General features: G+C 36.2%; 1 protein-coding gene across 1 annotated transcript in view; it reads right to left on the reverse strand.

Moving 5' to 3' along the window:
- Abcb7 (ATP binding cassette subfamily B member 7) overlaps positions 1 to 12,124 on the reverse strand; it is a 145,808-nt gene that overhangs the window by 68,890 nt on the left and 64,794 nt on the right. Inside the window, exon 2 of the mRNA XM_032889792.1 lies at positions 3,048 to 3,125. Coding sequence (XP_032745683.1) covers positions 3,048 to 3,125 — 78 coding nt within the window. The remainder of the gene's footprint in view (positions 1 to 3,047; positions 3,126 to 12,124) is intronic.

Consider the following 12,124-nt stretch of genomic DNA (forward strand, 5'->3'; position numbering starts at 1 on the left):
TGAAAGTCACCCAACCAAAAAAATCCCAGGACCAAATGGGTTTAGTGCAGAATTCTATCAGACCTTCATAGAAGACTTAATACCACTACTCTTCAAACTATTCCACAAACTAGAAACAGAAGGAACACTATCCAATTTGTTCTATGAAACCAGTTAATCTGATACCTAACCCACACAAAGACCTTACAAAGAAAGAGAACTTCAGACCAGTTTCCCTCATGAATATCGATATAGAAATACAAAATAAAATTCTCAAAAATTGAATCCAGGAACATATCAAAATGATCATTCACCATGATCAAGTAAGTTTCATCCCAAAAATGCAGGGATGGTTCAATATATGGAAATCTATCAATGTTAATACACCATTTAAACAAACACATAGAAAAAAAAAACACATGATCATCTCATTAGATGCTTGGAAAGCATTTGACAAAAGTTCAACACCTCTTTATGAAAAAAAGTCTTGAAAAGATCAAAAATTCAAGGCCCATATCCAAACATAGTAAAAGCAATAAACAGCAAACCAGCAGTCAATATCAAACTAAATAGAGAGAAACTTGAAGCAATCCCACTAAAATAAGGGACTAGATAAGGCTGCCCACTCTCTCCCTACCTATTCTAGATAGTACTTGAGGTCCTGGCCAGAGCAATTACACAACAGAGGGAGATCAAAGGGATAAACATTGAAAAGAAATAAGTCAACATACCGTTATTTGCAGGTGATATGATAGTATACTTAAGTGACCCCAAACGTTCCATCAGAGAACTCTTAAGCCTGATGAACAACTTCAGCAAAGTGGCTGGATACAAAATTAACTCAATCAAATCAGCAGCCTTCCTCTACTCAAAGGATAAGCAAGCTGAGAAAGAAATTAGGGAAACGACACCGTTCACAATAGTCACAAATAATATAAAATACCTTGCTGTGTCTGTAACCAAGCAAGTGAAAGATCTGTATGACAAGAACTTTAAGTCTCTAAAGAAAGAAGTATGGATGAAGATGAAGTTGCAGAACTCTCAGCTCCTCCTGCACCATGCCTGCCTGAGTGCTACCATGCTCCCCTGCCTTGACAATACTGGACCGAACCTCTGAACCTGTAAGCCAGCCCCATTAAATGTTGTCCTTTATATGGAAAAAGAAAGGAAGGAAGGAAGGAAGGAAGGAAGGAAGGAAGGAAGGAAGGAAGGAAGAAAGGAAGGAAGGAAGGAAGGAAATGTGGTACACTTATACAATGGAGTACTATTGACCTATTAAAAACATTGACTTTGCAGGCAAATGGATGGAACTAGAAAATATCTTCCTGAATGAGGTAATCCAGTCACAAAAGAACACACATGGTATGTACTCACTGAATACCCAAGAAACCAGTCACAGACCATATGAAGCTCAAGAAGAAGGAAGACTAAAATGTGGATGCTTCATTCCTTCTTAGAAGGGGGAACAAAATATTCACAGGAGGAAATACAGGGACAAAGGGTGGAGCAGGGACTGAAGGAAAGGCCATCCAGAGACTGCCCCACCTGGGGATCCATTCCATAAGCAGACACCAAACCCAGACACTATTGTGGATGCCAAGAAGTGCTTGCTGATATAGCTATCTCCTGAGAGGCTCTGCCAGAGCCCTACTGATACAGATGAGGATGGTTGCAGCTCACCATTGGACTGAACAAGGGGACACCAATGGAGGAGTTAGAGAAAGGACTGAAGGAGCTGAAGGGCTTTGCAACACCATAGGAACAAAACAATATCAACCAGCCAGACCCTCAGATCTCCCAGGGACTAAACCACTAAGAAAAGAATACACATGAACAACCCATGGCTCCAACTGCATATGTAGCAGAGGATGGCCTTGTTCAGCATCACTTGGAGGAAAGGTTCTTGGTCCTGTGAAGCCTGGATGCCCCAGTGTAGGGGAATGCCAGGGTGTTGAGGTGGGAGTGGGTGGGTGGGAATGGGAGCATCTTCATAGAAGCAGGGGAGTGGGGAGGAAGGATGGGAGAGTGGGAAAACAGGATAACATTTGAAATGTAAATATATATAGTATCCAAAAAAAAAAGTAAAAGTATCTTCTTGTCTTACTAATGGCACATAGAAAATAATAGTCATAAATGTGTTATCAATTTTTAGATTAACACTTGTAAAGCACTTGGTAAGAGGGAAGCATAAAAAGGTGATTTTTATTCTGATAGCATCTTGTTTGACCTTTTTCCTCTAAAAGGCTAAGCACCAAGTTGTAGTAAGGGTTCTGGTAAATATCACATAATATGATGAGGTCTTCAATGAAGTAGAAGACTGAAATATAAACAAATTGGGTGATATCTTCGATAATGAGAGCCTGAACATATTTTCTACTTAAAGATTTAATTTAATAGTGGAAAACAAATTCATTTGTACAGTTTCTCCATAAATTAGAACAATGCTTTGTGCCTTAATGGCAAACAATTACTAAACAAAGGGAAAAATAAAGTTCCCAGGGTGCAAATAGCCTCATAACTTTTTGTTCTTTTTCTATCATAGAGATTTACATGTCTCATTTTGAAGCAGTGGTAATTATAGAAAGATATGTTTTCTTAAATTAACAATGAAAATAAGCCTCATCAATATTTAAACTCAGCATCACTTATCCCTGGGGCTCTAACGAACTTAGAATTCCATGGTATTCTACTATCTGAACATCTTCTAAGGTAAAGGAATGTTCCGCATCTGAAAAAATGGCAATTTCTATGTATCAGTCACAAATTAGGATAAATTTGGGTGTCAAAAAGCTGCCATTACATTTACAAAAGCTTTCTGAAATGCTCCTCTAGTTGGCACTGATCTCAAGGGATTCAGACAGATTTCTGCAGTGCTAGATAATACCAAGATTTCTTTCTGCACTCTTAGTAGAAATATACCGTCCTGCTAGTATTTATAATAAAAACAAGAGAAAGGAAAGTATTTCTGAAATGTAAAACATGTAGTAAATATGCAGCATAAATTGGTAAATGTTCCATGAGCTTGCAAACTTTTCTTACTAGCTGTAGAAATGTTGGCTAAATCTTACCTTTGAAGCATCTAGTAACTGTCTTGAGTTGTCTTTTCCCCATCTCTGCTGTGTAGAATTTCTTAATGATTCTGTAGTCTATTGAAAAGATTAAAAAGTTAGAATAGAATTTCAGAATGTACTTAATATTCTAAGATTATTCTTTTGTTCAAAGCATACCTAAAATTAAAACCATTGTCAATGTTAACAGGGCTGGTTACATCTTTAATACATGCCTAAAAAGACAAAAGTGTGGATAAAGCTTAAACTATATTACTCATTAAAATATCCAAGTGGATTTATTTACATGTTATATAATATCAAGTTTTCTTGTTGTTTTTATTTGTTCTTATTAGTTTATATCTTTGCTTTTAAAATCCCCAAAGGTTATAACAGCACTTCCCTTTTAAATGGCTTTTATACACAGACCAGTGCCTAGCCACAGCAAGCTTCCAGAGCAGAGTTTGAGTAACTTGCCAGGCAGGTATTCTCTCCTCCTGGTCATGCGTTTCACAAGAAAAGGTTGCAGAGAGACAGACTTGGCTAAAGACACACAACCAGGTTTTGGATCTACTATAACATAACCAGAGCTATGGCCACTGGAACACAGATTGGAGTAACAGATGTAGAAGTGACATACAGGAGTCTACAGCTGAGATTTGTTTCCCTACACATCCTACACTTAAAAGCTTAAGAAGAGGGGCTGGAGAGATGGCTCAGTGGTTCAGAGCACCGGCTGCTCTTCCAGAGGTCCTGAGTTCAAATCCCAGCAACCACATGGTGGCTCATAACCATCTGTAATGGAACCCAATACTTGTTCTGATGTCTTCAACAGTTACAGTGTATTCATATACATAAAATAAATAAATATCTTTGATATTTATTTAACTAGTAGGTGAAGAGTCTAATCTGGGGAATTATGGGAAAGTATAATAGAAACATGAAAATCTAGCTTGATTGAATTACTGAGATAATAAGCATCCTTCCCTACTTTCCCTATCCTTAGACACTGCTACAGAAGACAATCCAGGAGGAGAGAAAAGCCACATCATGGTGACTAGAAATGATAATAATTGTGGTTATAATATCTTCTATTTTATTTTATTTCTTATTTTTGTTATTTTACTCTAGACTTTTATACTGTAATCATTGTTTTATTTTAGCTTGTATCATACCTGAACAAGCTTTTAGGATGAACATCCCACCCTTACCCCTTGTGTGGTGGGGAAAGTATTTCTCTGTTGTGTTTTCTTGTTTCATGGCCAGAAGCTCCTAAGTCCTTAGTACCAGAAAGCAAGCATCAGAAAGGTATTTCAGCATCATACAATCAAAGGCTCAATGGCAAAACAGAAGATTCAAACAAATAAGTGACATACAGAAACCTATTGAAGACCTGGGTGAGAAAGTAGATAAAATGCTCAGCAATTTACAGGATAAATTTTAAAACACGGAAGAAAAAATACAGCAAGGAAGTGAAACTCTGGGAAAAAATAATGTTGGAAATAAAGATCAATCAAATATAAAAATGAAAAAGCAGAAACTATCACCTATAGACATAGCCATACAGAAGAACAAAATTCAGGGGTGAAAGACAATTATTTATTTAGACATGCATTTTAATGAGCATGACCAAAATTTCCAAGAATTGTGGGATAAGTTTAAGAGAACAAACAAACCAAAAAAAGCTATTCTGCTATCTAATAAAATAGATTTCAAACCAAAGCTACTTAGAAAAGATTAAGAAGGCCATTATATACTGATAAAAAAGAACTACTTAATAAGAATATAAAACAACTATAGGTATTTACAGCACTCACAACTTCATTAAACAAATACTGAAGGCATTCAAAGGTTCTGCTATAACAGTGGGAGTCAGCATTATCACATTCTCATCTTTAGACAAGTTTTTCCAAACTACAGACCAAACATCAGCGCTAAATCAGACCACAGATCAATCAGATGTAAACAGGTATCTACTGCCTACAGAACTTTCTCTATTATTGGTCCCGTTACAGGGTGCAAACCAAGCCTAAACAAATAGAAAGAAAAATCCTTTCAAATATCTAAGCAAAACATGGTAGACTAAAACTAGAAACTAATATTATGAGAAATCACAGAAACTAAGAAATACTTGTTTGATATTGAACAATGTTTGAGAACTGACAGTTTTAGGATGTTGAAAAACAAAACAATAAAATTTTAAGAGTCAAATGAAATGATAGTGCAACTTATCTAGAACTTTGTGGTACAGCTAAGGGCATTCTAAGCAGAAAGTCTACACCTAGGAAGTCTTTTTTATATTGAAAAAAAGAGTCTCACAAAAATAACCTAATGATATACCTCAAGGTCCCAGAAAAAGAACAAGCCAAACTTGGATGCAGTAAATAACAAAGAATAATAAAGATTAGGACAGAAGTTAATGAAATAGACACCAAAAGTACATAGATTCATTCAAACATGAATTGATTCTGTTATAAGGTAAACACAGCTGACAAACATCTAGTCAAACTACCTGAAAGAAACAAAAAGGTCTTAGAATAATAAATGTATAGATTTAAAAGAGACATGTTACAACAGACTCCAGGGCATTAGGAAGGTAATTAGAGAATACCTGTAAAACATATATTCTAGAAAGAACTGGGAAATTGAGACAAATAAATGTACAAACACATCTATCCTACCAAAGTAAATCAAGAAGATCTTCAATATACCGAGGCAGTATATCGTAATGAAGGCCTCCGCAGCAGGATTTACTGCTGAGTGCTACCCATTGGAAACGAAGAGTAACACAAATAGTTCTAAAACTGTCCCATAAAATAATAAGAGAAGGAACACTACCAAATATATTGTATGAAACAAGTATTGTACCCTGATATCAAAACTGGAATGAAGAAAACACTTAAGCTATAGACAAATTTCCTTTATGAGCATAGATACAACATCTTTGCAAGCAAAATTCAAGGACATACCAGGAAGATCGTACATCATAACTATGATGGATAATCTTGGTGGTTAACTCTATAAGAAACTGACTAGAACTCAAGCAGCTGTACACGTGTGTGAAGAATTTTCTGATTATTTCAATGGGGTCAGAAAGTCCACCCTAACCTGAGCAGCACCTTCTGGTGAGAGCCTACATAAAAGGGTGTGAAGGAAGGCTTTTGTTTTTTGTCCGCTTGCCTTTTTTCTTGCTGTCAAGTTCACCAATTCTGCTGCTGAGACATTCCTTCACTGCCATTACAACCCACTTCTTCAGGATTCTAATGAAGATGAAGACCAGCTGAGACATCTAGCCTCCTGGACTGAAGATTCTTGGTCTTTCCACCAGGAGACAACCATTATTGGAGTAGCCAGACCACACCTTGTAAGGCATTCTAATAAACTCCCTTACACACATAGACACTCTCTCTCTCTCTCTCTCTCTCTCTCTCTCTCTCTCTCTCTCTCTCTCTCTCTCGTTTAGAGAACTCTTAACTAATACAACCACCATGCTGACTTCATTCTAGGAAGGCTCAACAAAAGCAAATGTAATACAATATATACACTGACTGAATACAAATTACATGATCATCTCAGTAGACCCAGAAGACAACTGACAAAAAAGTTCAACTAAAAAGAAAAGCAACATGTTTTAGTATATGAACAAAATTATAGCGAAAATTATATGAAATGGCAAAAACTCAAAGACATTTCCTCTAAAAACTGAAATGAGACGAGTGTACACCTTCTCCACTTTTATTCAATATAGAGCTTAGCTAGAACACTAAGACAATAAAAAAAAATAAGTAACATCAACCCATATTCTGACACGATCCAATCTTAGAAGCATCCCAAATACTCTACTGAAAAATCTCTCAAATCTGATAAAATCAACATTTAAAAAATCAGCACTGTTTCTATACAAATAAGAAATTCAGCAAAAACAAATTAGAAAAGGATTTCATTTACAAGAACTACAAAAAATACTCCTATACTGAAAACTTTACAGTATGTTGTAAAGAGGCTGAAGACATTAGAAGGTGGAAAGACTTTCCATGTTAATATAAAAATAGCTATATTAGCAAAAGAAGTTTATAATTTTACACAATCCCTATCAAAATTCCAACAACATTCTTCACAGAACTGGAGAAATATCCTAAAATTTATATGGAAATAGAAATGGTCACAAACAGCCAAGGCTACCACAAACAGAAGGACTAATGCTTGGGGTATCACAATACCTGACACAAAGAAAATGGGGAGTGTCACAAAAATATATACACAGACTAACAGAACAGAGGACACAGAAAATAAATCTCTAGTTAAAGAAAAACATTTAATCCGTGTGATATGCAGAGGACTGCCAGGTCTGGGCTCAGTGAGAAAAGATCCACCTAACCCTCAAGAGACTGGAGGCCCCAGAGAGTGCGGAGGTCTAGTGGGGTAGGGGGTGGGGACATCCTTCAGATTGATCTGTGGGCATGTCTATGAGGACTTATCTTGATTTATGGCTGATGTGAAAGGTTCCAGCCCATTGTGGGGTAGGTACCACCCCTGGGCAGGTATTCCTGGGTTGTTTAAGAAAGCAGATTGACCAAGCCATGAAGAACAAGACAGTAATCTACATTCCTCCATGGTCTCTGCATCAAGGTTCCTGCTCAATGATCTACCAACCAATCCTGATCATGGTGTCAAAGCCATATGACATAAACCCTTTCCTTCCCAAGTTGCATTTGGTCACTGTTTTACCAAAGCAACAGAGAAGCAAACTAGGACAGAACTCTAAACCCTACTATAATACACTTTGATACCTATGCTTTACTGTTCACAATAGCCAGACAATGGAACCATGCTAGATGTCTAGCAATAGATTAATGGAAAGAGAAAGTGTGATACATATACATTCAACAATAAAAAAGTAAAATCATAATTTTAAGTGAAATAAGCCAGATTCAGAAAGAAAAGTGGCATATTTTCTCTCACATGCTGATCCTAGATTTTATTCCCATTCCAAATCCATACAGCAAATGTGTGTGTGTGTGTGGTGGGGGAGTATGCTATGGAAGTAAATAAGGGACCATGAGAGAAGAAATCACAAGTAAGGGGTGGAAAGGGGAAAACTTAATGGAATACATATAACATATCATCAGAAGAAGGGCTAATAAAATTGGAGTCAAATATGACCAATAAGGAAGGCCAGCCTTTTGGTTCTTGGCCAGAAGTCTCAAGAATAAGCAGAATATTATAGGCTATGCAGTTGCCCTTGGTTTGCCTTCCTAAATACAGAGTAAGTCCCCTATTGCTAAAGATGTGCTTTGGATGAGAAACTAGAAGATCTTGAGCTCAATCTCAACCTGAAAGCTTCTTCCCTGGGACTGGCTTTCTTTTGACGGTACCTAAAGGGGCCATGCAAGCTAAGGTAGAGAGGTGACGAATAGTACTACCCAGCTACAACTCCAATGAACCACAACCAGACCAGCATAGCACATCAACTTTAAGGATTTTACACAACAAAATATGTGCCAAAATGCCATAATAAAATCAATTACTTTGTATGCTAACTTAGGAAACTAATTTTTTTCTAAATAAAAACAAATGAAAAAATAATTTCTCCATGGTAACAGCAGATGGATATCTGTAAAATTGACAAATATCTATCTGAAATACACATCAATTCAGTGAAAAGCAATGTTTCTTAGGTCCAGTCTCTCACAAAAGGCAAGCAATAGTGTCTACTTAAGCTGTAAATGGGTTATATGTCAATGTTATACTTACAAAATACCAAAAGGTCTAAATCAATGAAAACATGACATATGCAAAAGAGTAGACTCTTGCTGCCTATATGCAAAGTATCATGACAAACCTCCTTTATTTCAGATAATCTCTAACAAATAATCTGTAAGCAAACCATCCATCCCCAATGTCAGCTCCAGTTTCATATCTGTTGCTGTGATAAAATACACTGACAAAAAGCAAGCCTGGGTAGAAAGGCGTTTAATTCAGGCCATGGCCTCTCACTGTGGGGAAGTTAAAGCAGGAATTTCAAACAGCTAGTCAAATCACATCAACAGTCAAGAACAGAGGAAAATTAATCCATGCATGCTTACTTGCTTGTATTCAGCTTGAATCCTCCATTCTTACACAGTTCAGTACCTCATGCCTAGGGAATGATGCCACTCATAGTGAGCTGGGTCTTCCCACATAAATGAACTTAATTCAGACAATTCTACAAGCCGGGAGAGTTTATTTGTACTGGACAACAATTTCTAAACATGTGGTCTACCCTGAACTGTGGTGAATATAACCAGTGAGACTCTGTAGCTCCCCCTTTCAGCACTGGGACCCCATTTGACTTGAACCTGTGTAGGTCTTGTGGATGCTGACACATTGTCCCCAATGATTCTAGTTTGTGTCATGTCAATAATTAAAGTGAACCATCACAATGTGTATTGGTACTTTACTGCTTTCCTCACCGTTCTCCTTATACAAGCTTTACTCCATTTTCCTGTTTCTTGTAAGCTTCTAATTCAGGAAACTGGACATCAAAAGAAACAATAAGTCATATACTACTAAAGTTAACAGATGTGATAAACATACAGGAATACCAAAGAAATTCAATATGCAGAAAATAGCAACCTGTCTGTCCATTTTAGGAGACAAGTAAATTAAAAATATATACACTGGAGACCTGTGTTTATTTCAACTTTTAAAAGCTGGAAGAACTAAATTTTAAGGAATCTATGATTTAAGCATATCCTATACTCCCACTCATACTAATACCATTCATCTACTAACCATGAAACATACTATGCTGTACGTAGATGTTCAGTAAGGATTAATAAAATGAATACCAATACTAAAAACAAAGACCTAGTAGGCAAAACTAACTATGTAAATGTGACCAAGACCCAAGAGAAAAGACTAACAAAATTAAACTTTCTTTTCCTTACATTTATGTTCTCTCTTTAAGGCAAAATTCAACCTTTGCAAAAATGTTAATAATATTTATTTAGTAATTATTGCTTATATTCTTTTATTATAGTTAACTTTTGTAATTAAACTCATGTTCATTATTTATGATACCTAGAGTTTTAACTAATAGTAAGAGATAATAAAGGTTGGGTATGTAGGTCAATGGTAAACTAACTGGCATTCACAGGCCCTAAGTTGGATTCTGAGCACTAGAGAAATAAAGGAGAACAAAACACAAGGGATTTGAGTCATTTACATATTCTCCATTTGTGAAACTTTAGGAACAAAAGTAAGCTTACAATTATGTATCCTTGATGCTTATAATTTTTAACACTATCTATAAGTCATGTGAATACTGTTATTATCTGATCATTAGTCATCTGTGATCAAAATATAAAACATTTAAATTAACCTCTCATTGCATTCTTAAAGGAAAACAGCTGTGATATAAACCTATTATGCATTTAATCAACTTTAAAGTATTAAAAATGTGACTGCCATAAAATCTGGTTTTCTTTCCAACTACTGAGAAACTAGAGGTGAAGAGTAGGGGGAAGTGAAAGCAACAGAGAGGAGGGGAGAGGAAGACAAATAGCAGGCAAACTTCTTTTGTAATTATAATTCTCAAATGAAAGCTGAATGAAAAAGGACTTTTACTGTGTTGAGTGCTCAAAATGACTGATTAATACACAGAAAATGGTAGCATAGCATTAAGAATTTTGGACAATCAGCTCTTAGTCACAAAACCATGATTCTAGAATAAGTGTTGGTAGCTTTACATTTTTAAAAGAATATTATTAAAAGTAGTAAGGTCTGAGACACATAAGAACTCACAGGCTGTGTCAGCATCCACAGGACCTACATAGGTTCAAGCCAAATGGGGTCCCAGTGCTAAAAGGGGGAGTTACAGAGTCTCACTGGTTATATTAACCACAGTTCAGGGTAGGCTACATGCTCAGGAGTTGTTGGCCAGAACACATAAACTGAATGGTATTTTTGTAGACTTTCTGTGTCACATTGTTTTGTTTGGGCATTTTTTTTTTGTCTTGTTGGTCTTTTGCTTGTATATTTCAGATTCCATTTTTGGGTTCTGTGTGTGTGTGTGTGTGTGTGTGTGTGTGTGTGTGTGAGAGAGAGAGAGAGAGAGAGAGAGAGAGAGAGAGAACAGAGACAGAGACAGACACAGAGAGAAACAGAGACAGAGAGACAGAAAGAAAGAGACAAAAACAGAGACAGATGAGGGACAGAAAGAATGTGTTTGTGTTTTGTTAAGAGAAAAGAAAGGACATGGAGATGAATGGGCAGGAAGGATCTGAGGGAGAGGGAAAGCATGATCATAATATATGAATTTTTTCAATAAAAATAACAAGGGTACAGCTAAATTTATGGAAGAATATCACATACAAGTAAAGCAAAACATTTCTTTCTAATTTCTATGCCCAGCATTGTTCAGTGCTCATATAAACATGTACAATATGATGAATAAGGAGATAATTATAGGTAAGCTAATTAATCACGTGGCTATCTTTTCACAGTTACCTTTTTGTCTGTGCTTACAGCACTTCAAATCTACCCTTTGCAATTTTTATATACAATATGGAATTATTGTGGCTAGGAATATGGTCCAGTGATTAAGAGCACTGGTTATTCTTCTCTGAGATTCAGTTCTCAAACTCCACATGGCAGCTCTCGTGTATCTGTAACTCTAACTCCAGGATATTCAATGCCTCTCTTTGGCCTTTGCAGGCACTGCACACATTCACATACTGCACAAATATACAAGAAAATAAAATACACCAATAAAATATACAAATAAAAGAAAATTAAAAACTTTAAAAGATTTTTAATAAAAAGAAACACAAATCCAAAACCCAAAATGGAATGTTTACCAACAACAGTGATGGTGCTGTACTAGCCTTTCTTGTTTTATATTATTGCATTTTTGCACTTTTTTGGCCAACGCCTGTCCATTTCCCTTGGTTCCTCGTGTCCCTCCACTGGCTGCTGTTCTACAACGTATATCTACATACTCACAGTTTTAGCATTCAATACAGGAGTGAAATTCTGTGATATTTTTCTGGGTCTGTTTTGATTTTACAGAATATCCTCCAGATTAAGTACATTGTTGCAAATGGCCAATTTTGCTA

This window comes from Rattus rattus, chromosome X (assembly GCF_011064425.1).
Source record: "Rattus rattus isolate New Zealand chromosome X, Rrattus_CSIRO_v1, whole genome shotgun sequence".
Taxonomy (NCBI): Eukaryota; Metazoa; Chordata; class Mammalia; order Rodentia; family Muridae; genus Rattus; species Rattus rattus.